We start from the raw sequence: 14,418 nt of genomic DNA on the forward strand, positions 1-14,418 counted from the left end.
CAGAAAAAGTAATAACACACATCTGCTGAATGAGCTGCATAGTCTGACATTGGAATAGTTTTTTTCTAGTATGCAGCAGTTGAAAAGATCCAAAAAATGTACAGAATGTGGAATAAACAGCGGAATAATAATAGTGAAAACAAAGTGTGATCACACAATAAGTGTGATTGCTGCAATTAGCTTTATGCTAACTCTAATGCAATACATCAAATGCAACATTTCTGCTTAAAAATTGTACATGGTCCCTTACAAATAAATAAATAACAATATAGGAACTTTTATCAAAAGAAAAATGTGTAAAGGGTACAGACAATACTAATAACATTAGGGCAATATAACATATCATTTATTCATATAAATTATACTTATATGAGGATATTTATTTGAGGCAGTATGCAGCACAGCTTTTAAAGTTACATGGCATTATGCAAAGTTGCAATCGGATTACGATGAAAAACGTTATTGCCGAAGAAACCAACTGCTAAAACACATGCTAATACACGAGTATACACATGTAAACACACACACACACACACACACACACGCAGTTCATGCGGCAGACAAGCACCATCTGTTTCCATAGCTGCAGCTGTCTCCATTGGATGTAACATCCATATCAGCACACACACACACACACACACACACACACACACACACACACAGACTGCGCTTGGCTGCACAGCTGGATATCCTTAAGAGGTGAGGAAAGACATGGAGAAAATATGTAACACACATACACACACACATAAAAACTCACTCTTCTACCCCACCCAAATCCTGATTAAGCCACTGACCCCTGAGAAAGGCCACCAAGGTGGACATTTAGAGTCTCACGCACACGTCCAGCAACCTTGGGTTAAGCAGTGCAGTGCAGTCAAGACTGTGTGTTTGTGCTGCAGTCGGAGATCATCCTCAAGTGAAAAGTACAGGTGATGATCCGTCCGTCTCCTCGCTCTCTGTTCTCCGCCTCTCTCCCGATGCTCGCACGTCCTTAAGAATCCGGGATTGGTGGACGAGACAATCCTTCAGCTTGTCCTCGGTCAGGGTGAGACGCTCCTCCAGCACCGAAACGGTCTGTGTGAGTGAAAAGAGGTCGTGTGGGAGGTTATAATTATTATAAAGCAGTCAAAGAGTAATTATAGAAGTAGAAAATCAGGAGAGCAAAGATCAGTCTGAGTGCCTTGAAATCAATCCTGTCAACATCATGGAAAAAATAACATAAGAGCAAAAGAGAGACAGAAGAGGCTTCTCTGTACTTGTGACACATCAGGCTGTTTTTTTTTTCAGGACAGTAACACTTTGGCCTTGATGCCGAGAATAACTCAGTCGCTACAAGTCATAAGTATAAAATCGCACAATGGGGCTGAAACGGAGTTTGACATGTTCAGTTCGTCATGTTTAACGTTTCCTTTCTTGCACTGGTGCGATCTTGATGTGTTTGATCATCTGGAGCTGTGTTTCTGATAAAAATGCTAAACTTAAAATGTGTTAGTGCCTACATCTCCTTCTTTTGACCGCTCCCGTTAGGGGTCACCACAGTGGATCATCTGTTTCCATCTCTTCCTGTCCTCTGTATCTCCCTCTGTTGCACCAACCACCTGCATGTCCTCCCATCACCATCTCCATAAACCTCCTCCTTTGGCCTTTCCTCCTTTCCTCTTGCCCTAGCATCCTTCTCCCAACATAACCAGCATTTCTCCTACGCACATGTCCAAACCATCTCAATCTCGCCTCTCTTGCTTTGTCTCAACACTGAGCTGTCCCTCTAATATACACATTCCTAATCCTGTCCATCCTCGTAACTCTCAATGAAAAACTTAGCATCTTCAACTCTGCCACATCCAAACCATATGACATAGCTGGTCTCGCTGTCCTCTTGTAGACCTTCCCTTTCACTCTTGCTGGTACCCTTCTGTTGCAGATCACTCCTGACACTCTTCTCCACCCACTCCACCTTTCCTGCACTCTCCTCTGCACTCCCCGTTACTTTAAATATTCGACCCCAAGCATTTAAACTCTCTCTTCTCTCTCTCTCCTGAATAAAAATGCAGAAATTGGACATAAAAAAATCATTAAACAAACTGAATACATAAATCCTGTTGGACCACTTGCTATGTTTTCATTTTTCTTTCCTCTACATTTCTGACTGACCATCACACTTTCCCATTTTTATGATGCTTTCTGGTGCATTTGACACCCCGCCAGTATCTTGAGTTGACAGATTTGACCTTTACTGATAACCGACCTGGGTGAGAATATCCAACTGTTGAACGATGTGCCGCAGGGTAGAGTTCAGACCCCGTGGATGACCAGAAAGAACTTCGAGTGGGTGCGTCTGGCCTCTCTCCTCTTCCTCTTCCTCTCTCCTCCCTCTTCCTCCCCCGCTGGCCCCAGTCTGGCTCCCGGCTATCAAGTCTGCCCTGCCGGTACTTTCTTCCCCCGTCCATCTTTCAACTCCTGAACTGACAACGTGACGTGCCGGCAAACCGTTGGAGTGGTGACTGTTGGCGGCCGCCTGTGTGGGCGTCAAGCGCGTCCGACCGCTTAAGAGCTGGAGGTGAAAGAGAGAGAGAGAAAGAAAAGACTGGTCTTCAGCTGATTGATTTTCACTGCATAATGTGCTCTTATACATTTCACAAGTGTTTTCTTTGACATAAGTGCAGTGCTCTGCCATGAATTTTTGCCCGCGTTAAATGCATTGTATCTCACAAGAAACCCAGGTGTGACACCCTGACATTTAATTGAGGATATGCCACAAAAAAAAAAAGGCTCTCAAAATAATACCCCATTATAGGCTCCCCAAGTGTCCGGCCTGATTCAAAACCCTACTGAAAGCGAACAGGAAGCAAGGAGAGACCTTGAAATTGCAACATTATTTGAAGAAAATTGTCAGTGTTGCTTCCACTGAAATAAAGCTGTTGAAACATTTGAAACGGCTTAAATGTTGTAAAATGTTAATCTGTTGAAGGTTTTGAAATGTGTTTTGCAGCTGAAGTTGAAACACTTAAAATAATTTCCCGTCAGATGTTCAGGGTGAAGCGTTGAAAGAAGTTAAAGTGGCGGTTATACTGTTAAAGTAAAGGTAAAGTAATTGTCAGTGGTAAAGAAAGTGTTTGTTTAATTGACTTGATATTAGTTCAAGAGAGACGTTCGGTGTATGTACAGAAAGGAGTTTGCAATTGAAAGGAGTTGAAATGTAAATGCTTAAAAAAGAGCTTACTTATTTATTGCAGTGTAAGTGTGGAAGATAGTTAAAGTATCTGAAAGCAGATTAAGTATCAGTCTAACCATGTAAAGCAGGTGAAGTGTCAAAAACAAAGAAAGAAGGAATTTGGCATAAAAGACTATCTTGGAGAGGATACTGACTTGATTTGACTAATTTGGGTGGCTGAAGCCTCAATAAACTCAATCAATAAACTTTTAAAAACATTTTTGCACAGAAGGAGGCTTGCTGATTGTGCCACTCATCACTTACACTGAAAGTGAATTATGAATGAATCTGAGACACAAGCGGTGACGAGACCTGAAGTGTCAGTTGAAGTGTAAACACCTACAAGAGTTGAACATGGAAGTTGAGGTTCAATCATTAACTTTTCACAACTTCTTTTAATGTCTTGTGCTTTTAGTGTGTTGAGTTATTTGTTTATGTAAAGCTTCTTTGCATACCTTGAAAAACGCTCTATAAATAAAATGTATTATAATTGTTGTTATTATTACTAAAAGGAGTTGAAGTGTAAGCAGGAAGTGTCAGTTTCAGCTGTTAATAATACACTTAAAACACACCATTAGTGGCTTAATGGAGCCCTAAACATCTATCCTGCTTCACTGTTAAAAAAGGTACAATAATCAAACTGGGAGAGAGAAAAAAAGCATAAGAGTATTAATTAGCCTGGCTAATATGCCATAGTGATAAATAACGCTACGCAGGGTTAGCCAACATCCTTCCTGTCTCATTGTTCTCATTGGAGCAGGCCTTGAGCCTGTTGTAACTTGGCAGACTGAAGAAGGTGGATGACTCACACTGCTGGATTACTGACTGAACAGCAGACTCTGTGACCAATTGACTAACTTGTTGGCTAAAGGCAAGTTCACAAGGTCATTTGCACTCTAAGGCAGGAAGAGCTACGTCGCTACAAAGCAAAACAGACAAAATTCGCTTCATTTTTTATTTAACCTTTACTTTTATTGAGGTTGCTCTTTACAAAATGATTTTTTTCTTTTGCACAAGTAAAGAAAAACAGATGAGAAGGGAGACCGAACAAAGAGAGGGAACATTATGTTCAGTTTAACCAGGGACACGTTTTCCTCGTTCATCATTTATCAAGGCAGACACGACAGAGCATGACTTCACATTTAAATAGTTTCACACATGCAAAACAGTCGTTTCACAGTATACAGCCGCAGTATTCTAATGGTGGCTGCTAAACAACACTTGCTCAAGGATACTTTTACACCTGTATCAACATAGTGTTAGTCCTTCACTATCAGGGCTGAAACTTCCCACCTCCATGTGGGATTCAAACTAGCGACTTTCTAGTTACAAGCCTTCTGTTCTAACTTTGACTGACAGTTTTAAACTAAAATGAATATACATTTTGAATGTAAGCATATTGATATGTTGGTAACTGATTGGCCAAGAGGCTATACATACTTTTTGCTAACCAGAGCTCACTAACATTATTTTTCCTTCCACTTTGAATACAGTCAAACAGGTTATTCTCACTTCAACTGCGGAACAAAACGATCAAAGCCTTAAACTGATGATTTCATTCATAAATCTGTTGATTTTTTTTTCACGATTAATTGATCTATTGTTTAGTTATTAAAATATCAGAAAATAGTTTATATGACTGATTAAAATATCCAAGGGGCAAAGGTGATGTCTTCAAATTGCTTGTTTTGTCTGACCAACTGTTCAAAATCCAAAAACATTCAATTTAAATGGCAGGACAGGCTTCAGTCTGCCCTGAATGCTTTGTCACATTGTTTGTGCATGCCTACAAACGGCCGTCCATTGGTAGTCTTGGTTGGTAAGGTTGTTGTTCCATGAGGTGTTCACATTGTCCACCCACACATTTCGGATGTATTTGAGAAGTTTCCATTTTTTGAGTAAAGAACAAGAAAAGGAAGTGAAATCTGAATACTACTATTTATTTACATAGCCTCAAGAGCTGGAGGAAGTTTCTAGAAGCAAACCAATCAGAACAGAGCGGGCTCCTAAGGAGGCGGGCCTTAAAGCAACAGGAGCTAAAACTGCCTGTTTCAGACAGAGGCTGAACTGAGGGGCTGCATAAAGGGCCAGTATATAAATAAGGGTTTTTTGAACTGTACATCATTCAAAGATATTCTAGTAGAGCCCCAGAATATAAATATAGACCTGAGAGATGTGAAGAATATGTCCTCTTTAATCAACTAATAATTTCAGCCCTATGCAAGTTGTCTGCTTTGGACAGCTGTAGTCAGATCAGTGTCTAGACTCAACTCATACACAGCAACAAGTGAAGCAAAGTTGGGCTTTCGGCCAAAGTAATGGTAGTGGTGTGTGTGTGTGTGTGTGTGTGAGAGAAAGGTGGAACGGGGCAGGTGGTGCACGGAGTGCACAAAGAGGAGCTGAGGAGGGAAAATAAATGAGGGATGTGTCAGGAAGATAGAGGAGGAAGGAAGAGGAGGGTGAAGAGGTGGAGGGTGTCACACATTCCTGGCCTAATGCATGGAGCAATCGATTCCGGCTCGCTTCCTGCGCACTGTCCTCACTTCAAAGAGAGCATGGAGGGAGGCAGAAGAGGAAGGAGGGATGGAGGGTAGAGAGGAGATGTGTATGAGTGTGTGTGTGTGTGTGTGTGTGTGTGTGTAAAGGAAGGAGGAGGGAGGGTTACTCAACTCTGGAGTGGAGGTGAACAAAGCTGTCAGTGTGTGTGGATGGTGAGTCTCTCTTGCTATCCGTGCTTGTTTCTCTCCTTATTTTCTTCTCTCTTTATCCCTCCAGCCCCCCCCCCCCTCCCTACTCCTTAGCCACATCTGGCCAACATCTGCTCAGCTCATTTACGCTCAGCAGATCCAGATCTCCATCCCTTTGCCCCCACCCCTTGAGCCAGGAAGTTTGGGTGCAATCAAATGTTTAACAGGCAGGATACCCCAGCTGGCCCGAGTGTCAATCAATGTACAAACACACACACATACACATCAACACGAGCACATTCACAACACATAACAGTATACAAAATGTACAATAGGCGGAACTAATGATCCCTGCAGAACAAAACAGAACAAATGCATGATTGTAAAGAAGCAAATTATGCAACACATGTATAAAAATAAAACATCTTGTAAGATATTCACAAGTTAGAAGCACTTAAACATGCTCATTTATGCTATTTATAGTATCAGGTATACATAGGAATTTACAAAAGCATGAGAACACGCTGATCTATAGTGCTGCTACTTCATTTAATCAAATGTACTGACAAAAGCCCCATTATTTACAGCAAGCTCTGTAAGGACACTGCGCCTGAACCCGAAAAAATAAGCGTAACATAAGATTAATTATAATTATTTCATGGCACATAGCACTAAAGCATGACATCTAAAATAAGAGCTTTATAATTACAAGGGTAGTTTCTGAGATAAAATCGTCATTGCTGAGCTTGGTGGAATGTCAGGGGTCACAGCTCGCTGTAACTGCGGTCAGTAGCGGCAGGAATGCGGCGATGGCACGCTGCCAGCCGAGGTTTTCTTCTGTCCGATGGGAGATGAGTGGGCGGTTAGGTCGGAGTGGCACGGCAGAAACTAGCTGCTGTGATAATAAGAGGCCAGTGGGAGTGACGTGACAGTGCCCCGCCGCTAATGGCGAGGCGACAATGTCCGTGTTGTCTCTACGTGGCGTCGGGGGAACGGAGGGCTTTTGTGCATCATTACATTCTGTGGGATGAAGAGGCTCCGTGCAATATGTTTGGTGAAAGGTTACAAGGTCATGTGAGGTGCTGGTGGAGCGAAAACGGAGAAAAACTGTATTATTTTTTATTCAGTTTCGTTTTGCTGAACTTTTTCATTTGAAGTACAGTTGATAATCAGATGCAAAGTGAAGGATGACACTGACTTGACTTGTATCTACTGACAAGTACTGGTACATTTTTATCAATGATTAACCATTGATAATACTGACAGCAGATTTACCAAACATAGTCATAATATCCCCCGAGAGCAGCCCGTGTTGAAATGTTAACGGTGGCTGTGATGTTAACGATCAAAAAGGATCCTCAAGAGAGAACAGATCAAAAATAGCCTCCCCTTAATTTTAAATCAAATCACAGATGTCTGATCAAAAACATGATTACCATGAGCACCAGAATTAGCTGCGCTCTCTCTCTCTCTTTTGGCAGGAAACCACAGACACTGTGACCCTTACATAAAAAAAAAAGCTGTTTGATCTTAATTGAAGGGTCTCTCTGATGTTGTGCCTCCCCTTCGCTACCCCCCCCACCCCCCTCCTTGCTCTACCTGAAGCCACATACTCGTCTTCAAAAACAGCCTGTTTATTACTGAACATCGTCAATCCTCCTCATGAAGGTCTTCCAAAGCCAACAACTAAAACTACACTTGATTTTTTCCCCACTAACAATCATTTTATCAGATGTCACATATCACCTTTCTGCATATTCTCAACAACATACGAACAAGATTTAATTAGTGGGTGTGACTGACTTTTTTGTTGCGGGTCAGATTTACTGTTTGATATTCTCATTGTAAAATGTGAATCAGCATGCTGAGCGCACTTCATAAGGTGGGCCTGTCACGCTGGTCAGAGCATGTCGTCCACCGGAGAGAGCAACACAGACGGGCTCTTGAGCCTCGTGATGCTTAATATTCACACCGAGCTGCCTGCCCTCATGATGCTTAGCGTCGGCTTTTGTTTACATGCTGATCATAATGTGACAAGTATCATAAGCGCTACTTAAGATGGGAGAGCGTGACTGCACGAATTCTGTAAAGTGACACTTCTACATAATCTATGTGTGACATGAGGTTAATGGATGGATTCAAATGGAAATGATGGTTAAAACTTGATGTTAAGACAGCATGTATGTAAAACTAATGCTGGACACGTGGTGGCACAGCAACGGTAACCACCACAGTGAATTTCAGATGTCTGAGAGAGTTACTTTGTTATCATCGGTACGGTGTCCTGCTGGTTATCAGGAGATCAGCGGGATACATATTCAGGCGATGAAGTGAAGCTGACTAGCAAAACAGGAATCTTCTTATCTGGGGAGAATGGTAACCAAATCAACAGTAGATGTAGCTTTTCCACTGTCTGGACATGAAAGGTGTGGAGTAGATTAGGATTAACTGATGCAGCTGTGCAGGAGGCATGACAAGCATGGACGAGATCCGCACAGCTCTACATGTTGATCTAAGGTCAACAGATATAAAAAGTAAAACTATTTCTTCAATCAGCATGACAAACATTAAAGGGCAGGTTCACATTTTTTTCAAGTCTGACTTAAAACAATACTGATGTGCCCAAATGCACACTGAGACACTTATTGTTCGCTGTAGTTGTTCTTCTTTAGTTAGCCGAATCAAGAAGGTATTTTCCAAAGTTATAGTCTTTAAATTACAAAATTACCTCTTTTTGGCAGGCCAAGTCCTACTCATGCTGTTGTATGTGAGTGAATGAGTGATCAAGTTACACCATTGGCCATCCAGCCAAGTGTTGGAGTTTTCCCATTGGCCGTTGCTCTTTCAAAACAAATCAGCGCTAACAGTTTTCTATTACGTCCTTATTCGCATGGAAATACACTTGTGTTTCGTGTGGCGCATTCGCACAGGATAAGCAAAGTCTTTATTTTACTCGGATTTACTGACATTATCACCCTAGATATGCGTGACAACATGAAACTTTTACAGTCTTGTCTCTAAATGACCTAAATACATAACTGAGTCAGAGAGCGATGGTGTTTCCTGCTCTCAGCTCCGATGTTAAATGCAGAGAAGTCGACTAAACTCCTGTTTAATCAGACACATACAGCGTCTCTGCTGTCTCCTCCTCTACTGCCAGTGTGATCAAGCAGGAGAGACGCTCCGTGGTGTGTTTGGATTTTATAACTGACTAATACCAGGGCGCAAACTTTTTATTTCTTTTGACGTTTTGACATCACAAATGATGAACGGCATTAAAACACAGGTCTTGCGGGTAAAACGTGAGACTTATGTAGGCTGTTATATCAGTCAGCACTTGATGTAGCTGCAGTAACTGGGCGGAGATGAACCTCCTCAATTAACACCCACTGCTGTCAAAACTTTCATCTATGATTTCCACCGCAGCCTCCAGTTGAACATATAATATCCAGGAATTCACATTAAAGACACTATATTATAGACACCACTGACTATTCCTGTAACAAATTGGCCACAATCTTGTCACTCAGCTCATTGGGAAAATGTTTTGTATTTTTCCAAAAACTGGGTTTCAATAAGGAGACACTCACAAGGATCGGATGATTCACACTTTAAAAAGTGCAATAAAATCAAACACATATTGTTTTTTTTACTGTACATGCTGCGAGAGATTCATAGCAACAATATTCACGGTGTAAACATGTTTGTTATCTCTTTTCAGCTCTTAATGAACAGCATGCATATATACACAAACCAACAGTCCAATTATTCATATTTGTGAATTTTCAGCAGAACGACACGAGTGCTTCAAAAAAAAAAAAAAAAAAATCAGCCAATCAAACGGTTCTGTGGGTGGTTCACTTTGTCGCTCGCTGTGGTACACGCACAGGAAAGTGAAGATTAGTAACTGTCAAGCTCCATTCATTAAGAGTGTGGTAAAGAAACCGCTGCTTTACTTCCTCCTGAGCCTTTTATCCGGTATGTCATGACGACATGGAAGCATGGTTTTATCTGAGAGGCGAAGAATGGTGAGAAAGGAACGAGAATGAGCCAAATTAAAAAAAAAAATCATTGTGTGTGTGAGTGAGTCAGTAAATCTAATTTTGATTCTACAAGACACAAAAAGAAGTGTGTTGTCGATCAGCATGTCGGTGAGTAAGCGCTGTGTTTGTATCGTATGCAATGTCTTAAAGTTGAACAGATTCTAATGCAACAATTCTGCTCAGAAGATGTAGGATTGTTTTTATTTGTCAGACTATTGTGCACCCTTCACGTAACCTCACCACTCCTTTTCTGTATTAGACTGGTGGTGTGGTGACTGAAATTGGTCCTGTGATGGGAAGGGAGCGTTTCCTGGTCACAGGATGCCATGTAATGCTTTTAATAAAGCTGGCTTCATGGAGGGAGGAAATCCTTGTTAAAAATCAAAGGAGGCATTAGCTGGCCCTGACCCTTTCCACCCGGGTTTCACTTTTCCTATATTTGCACACTAACGCACACTTGAACACGCAAGCAAACGGTTCCCCTCAAACACAAACACGCACGTATGTCAAACAAACAATACTGGTGGCACGTACACACAATCGGTATTGCCTGCCAATCCTTACCAATAGTCACACACAAAAACAAATATCTCCTCAGCAAGTACCACCACACACACAGCTGGAGTCACTCACTAAAATTCTTCCCTTGATTGTTAACAACAGTCTGGGCCTTCTTCTCCAGGACACACAGTCACACTCAGGAAAACTCTTGCTGTTGTTTAACCAAAAAAAACGCATTAAAAGAAGTGTATCTGCGCTGTGGTCCAGGATGGCCGGTTTGACTAATACTTTCATGAGTGTGAAGGCTTATCAGACACCAGAACACTACACGGTGATTAACAGGACTTTACAACTCTATCATGGCCACAATCGTTTTATCCTCTGCTAGGTTCAATCGCCAGCCGGATGACCCTGTGTGTTTTTGCCAGAGACCTCTGCGTTGTCAAAAGCAGTTCCAAAGCAGGTGCTGTGTGTAAAGTAGTAGTAGTATCTCACATCACATCTCCAGCACTCATGCCGGGCTCCTTACCCAGAGAAATTCCCATCCCAAATATCAGTTTTTGTAAGCAGGGGTCAGTTTGCCAAAAACCCCCTTGCTTTGAGGGTGGTTGGAGGCCCACGTTGCTGCTAGAGAACACAGGGAATAAAAACATTAACAGTACAATGTAGCGCCACTCTACAGCACCAATTCAATGCCTTTTGGTGTTCATCACATGTTTGTGTAATATCAATCACATACAAAATAAGATATTTTAAGCACTGCATCACAGGTGTGCAATGAAAACTAAAATGATGGCCACTTCAGCAAAAAAAAAAAAAACCCCAAAAAACATGAGGTTGTCCAGAAAAAAAAAAAAGAAAACCCTGGCTTCAAATTTAGCCAATGAAATACGTGCAAAACACATTCCTGGTAGATTACTTTGTAATGTGGACACTCAACAGTATTTCGTCTGTTTACCTTGCGATCGCAATCGAAAAAGATGAAATGACTGCTGCTATGATAGCTTTCCAGAGTTGCAAAATCCTGTCTCACAGTATTATAAACCTCTTTCTGGTGTTTTTTGGCATCTGATAAGCCTTCGAATTCATGGGTTTATTATTCAAAATGGACTTCCTGGATCATATTTCATTGCTTTACTGGTACCTCAAGCAACATGTCCACACCAATATGGATGTTTTCAGTCTGAAAGCACTTAGCAAGAGTAGTATTAGAACTTGTATAGATATCAGTGGTGACAAAACGTTTCAGTAGTATTATGTGTTGGTAGCAGTAGGAGCAGAAACAATGGTAGTTAATGTTAGTGCAAGTAATACTAATAGCAGTAGCAACAGTATCAGTAGTCAGTGTACAAGCCGACTACAGTTGAATCAAATATAACAGTCTTCAAAAAGTAACCTGCTTCCTGTGCGGTCATGAGCAGAGACACACATACACACAATATCCTCTTCCCCTCCCCTCCCCTCCCCTCCACCCCTAACCTTTAACCTTAAACAGGAAGTCAGGTCGCAGGTAGAACTGGCAAGAGATCTGAAGCGTCTGTTTCCTGTCGGTCCTGCCAAAACGCCACATCAGAGGATTGATTTTCCATTCATGTCTGTCACACCTAATTGTCATGTATCCAGGTGCTCTATCCCACACCCGCACCGTGACATTGTATCTCTTCAAACAAAACACACACACACACTGTTAAGGATGTTCGCACCCACATACGGACTGGTGAGGGCGACCAAAACATTAGTCACATGAGCGCACATATAAAAAGTCATTAAAGTTCAGCATTTAGCGGGAACCACTGATTTTATCTAACAGGATTTGTCAGCAACGCAGCGACATTGATGTTTTGTTGTTTTTTTTTTTCAAAAAAGCCGCAGCTGAAAGACGAGCAGGAAACCGAGAGGGGGTTCATGTGGCTCTGAGGAAGTGGATACATCCTCTTTACTTCTCACCCTCCCTCCCTCCTCTCTCTCCCTTCTATCTGTCTGTCTCTGACATCCGCACAGCAGCCACCCACACACCCAGACGAAAATATCGCGCTCGGCGGCAGATTGCCATTAAATACAGTGTGTTTTCTGACCACATCACACACACACACATGAATGGGGACAGTAAACACCTCCACCAAGGCCAATAAAAAAAAAAAAGCATCATCCTGCCACGGTTCAATGGCAGCTGAGCCGGATATCCAAAACTCTGGTATACACGTGCACAGACACACACGTAGTTACACACAGATGCTGAAAGCACACGGTTGCAAACATTGACGCACACCTAGACAGTGATCTCAAAAATGAAAAAAAAATATACACAGGAAGACTCACAAACAAGACAGTCACACACCAAACCAATAATACCGTGCAACACATGCAATTAAGCAACCCACATATATAACGAGAAGCCAAAACACACAGAGACACACGATAATTCCTCCTCAAACATTATTGAATGATGCTGCAAACTACTGAATGAATGCAGCAGCCATTCATATGTTCATATTTTAAAACTGAGGTACCACCTCCGCCTGATTTAGGGCCAGGAAAAAACCCTGAACAGGGGGTCCTCTGTTATTGTACCACAGAATTTATTTGAAAATGTATGCATCAAAACCCCTTCTGCATGGACGGTGTGGATTCAGTACTGATGGCAAACAAAACATATTCCTGAAAACGTGTGAATGCTGGTAGATAGAGACGAAAAAGGATAATGGATTGTGGAATTTGTGTAACTTGGATTCTTAAATCAAATAATAATAATAACAGATTAAATTAATTATGTAGTCTGTTGGTCTTGACAATACACGTCCTGCACAGTGCTATAATTAAAGGTACAATCAGTAAAATTTTGCTAAAGAAAATACAAAAAGGGTAGGATGTGACAAAAAAAAAATCTAACTCCAAGAAATTAAGTGGATTATTTAGAGTAAAGAACCTTTAATAAACCAACTATATTACAAATGTCTTGACACACAATGAACCCAAACCTATAAGTAGCCTGATTCACATGACGCATGTTTGATGATATCTGAGAAAATGAATCTTTCAACGTTAAAAGGTTATAAGGTCACCATGCATTAGATATAAAATGGTCATTTTGCACTGTTTCTATGCCCTAAATAAACATCAGCTAGGGTTCAATCAATGTGGTCCCTTCAAATGCACTACAGACATGCTGGTTTAAACTGTAATCCATCTAAATCTGTGTTTTTTTTCTGGTTGTCTATCTGGATATATTATACTGGATCCAGACAGTGAGATATAGAGACACAGACAGAGAGACAAAGATGAGATGAATGAGACAGGAGAAGATTAATAAATGTAGCAGCATATATAGCAGCGCAGACAGAAAGAAAAAGAGGAGAAACACTGTATATTAGTGTGAAGATGAACATGGCAGTCTGACCCACTTCTAGAAAATGAATGAGTGAGCATCTGTCATTGAATCCCACCAAGACTGAAGATGACTCATCACTCGGCGCAGCTTAGCGCACCAAGAGGGGTAGAGAGAGGTACCGAGGAGACGGAGAGAGAGAGAAAGAGAGAGAGAGAGAAGGAGACAGAGGTGTCATCCCTCCAGTCAGTCTTATCATTATACCCAGGAGCAAGATGTTCACCGTTTTTTCAGAGGAAATGACGAATGTACGGATAGTGGTAGCCTCTGATTTTTTATAATTTAGATCTAAACGGAGCTATCGGGAGCTTTAAAGCTGCACTAACCCAACAGAGAATTATCACCTGACTCTGCAGTTCCTCTAAGCTCTACTGTTTGACTGTCTTTCAGCTCATTATTTTGGCTTTCTAGCCCACGACTCTACTGTTTACAATCAGTCTCACTGCTCTCATTGACCTGATTCCCAGCTGCAGCAGTGAGCTGGAAACAAGACATCAAATGACAGACAAAATTAGTGACTGATTGTTTGAACATATCGGAGCATGTAGCAGTTAAAGAGCCAGATTATTCCCTCACAAGTTGGTGGAGATC

General features: G+C 41.5%; 1 protein-coding gene across 2 annotated transcripts in view; it reads right to left on the minus strand.

Annotated features, from left to right (window-relative positions):
- Window positions 1–359: 359 nt before the first annotated feature.
- poc1b (POC1 centriolar protein B) overlaps window positions 360–14,418 on the minus strand; it is a 50,395-nt gene continuing 36,336 nt past the window's right edge. For both annotated transcript variants that reach the window (XM_044356536.1, XM_044356535.1), the window contains 2 exons: window positions 2,246–2,551; window positions 360–1,074 (listed from right to left, as the gene is read on the minus strand). In XM_044356536.1, the coding sequence (XP_044212471.1) occupies window positions 913–1,074; window positions 2,246–2,551 (468 nt within the window). In that variant the 3' untranslated portion in view covers window positions 360–912. The remainder of the gene's footprint in view (window positions 1,075–2,245; window positions 2,552–14,418) is intronic.

Source organism: Thunnus albacares, chromosome 7, assembly GCF_914725855.1.
Source record: "Thunnus albacares chromosome 7, fThuAlb1.1, whole genome shotgun sequence".
NCBI lineage: Eukaryota > Metazoa > Chordata > Actinopteri > Scombriformes > Scombridae > Thunnus > Thunnus albacares.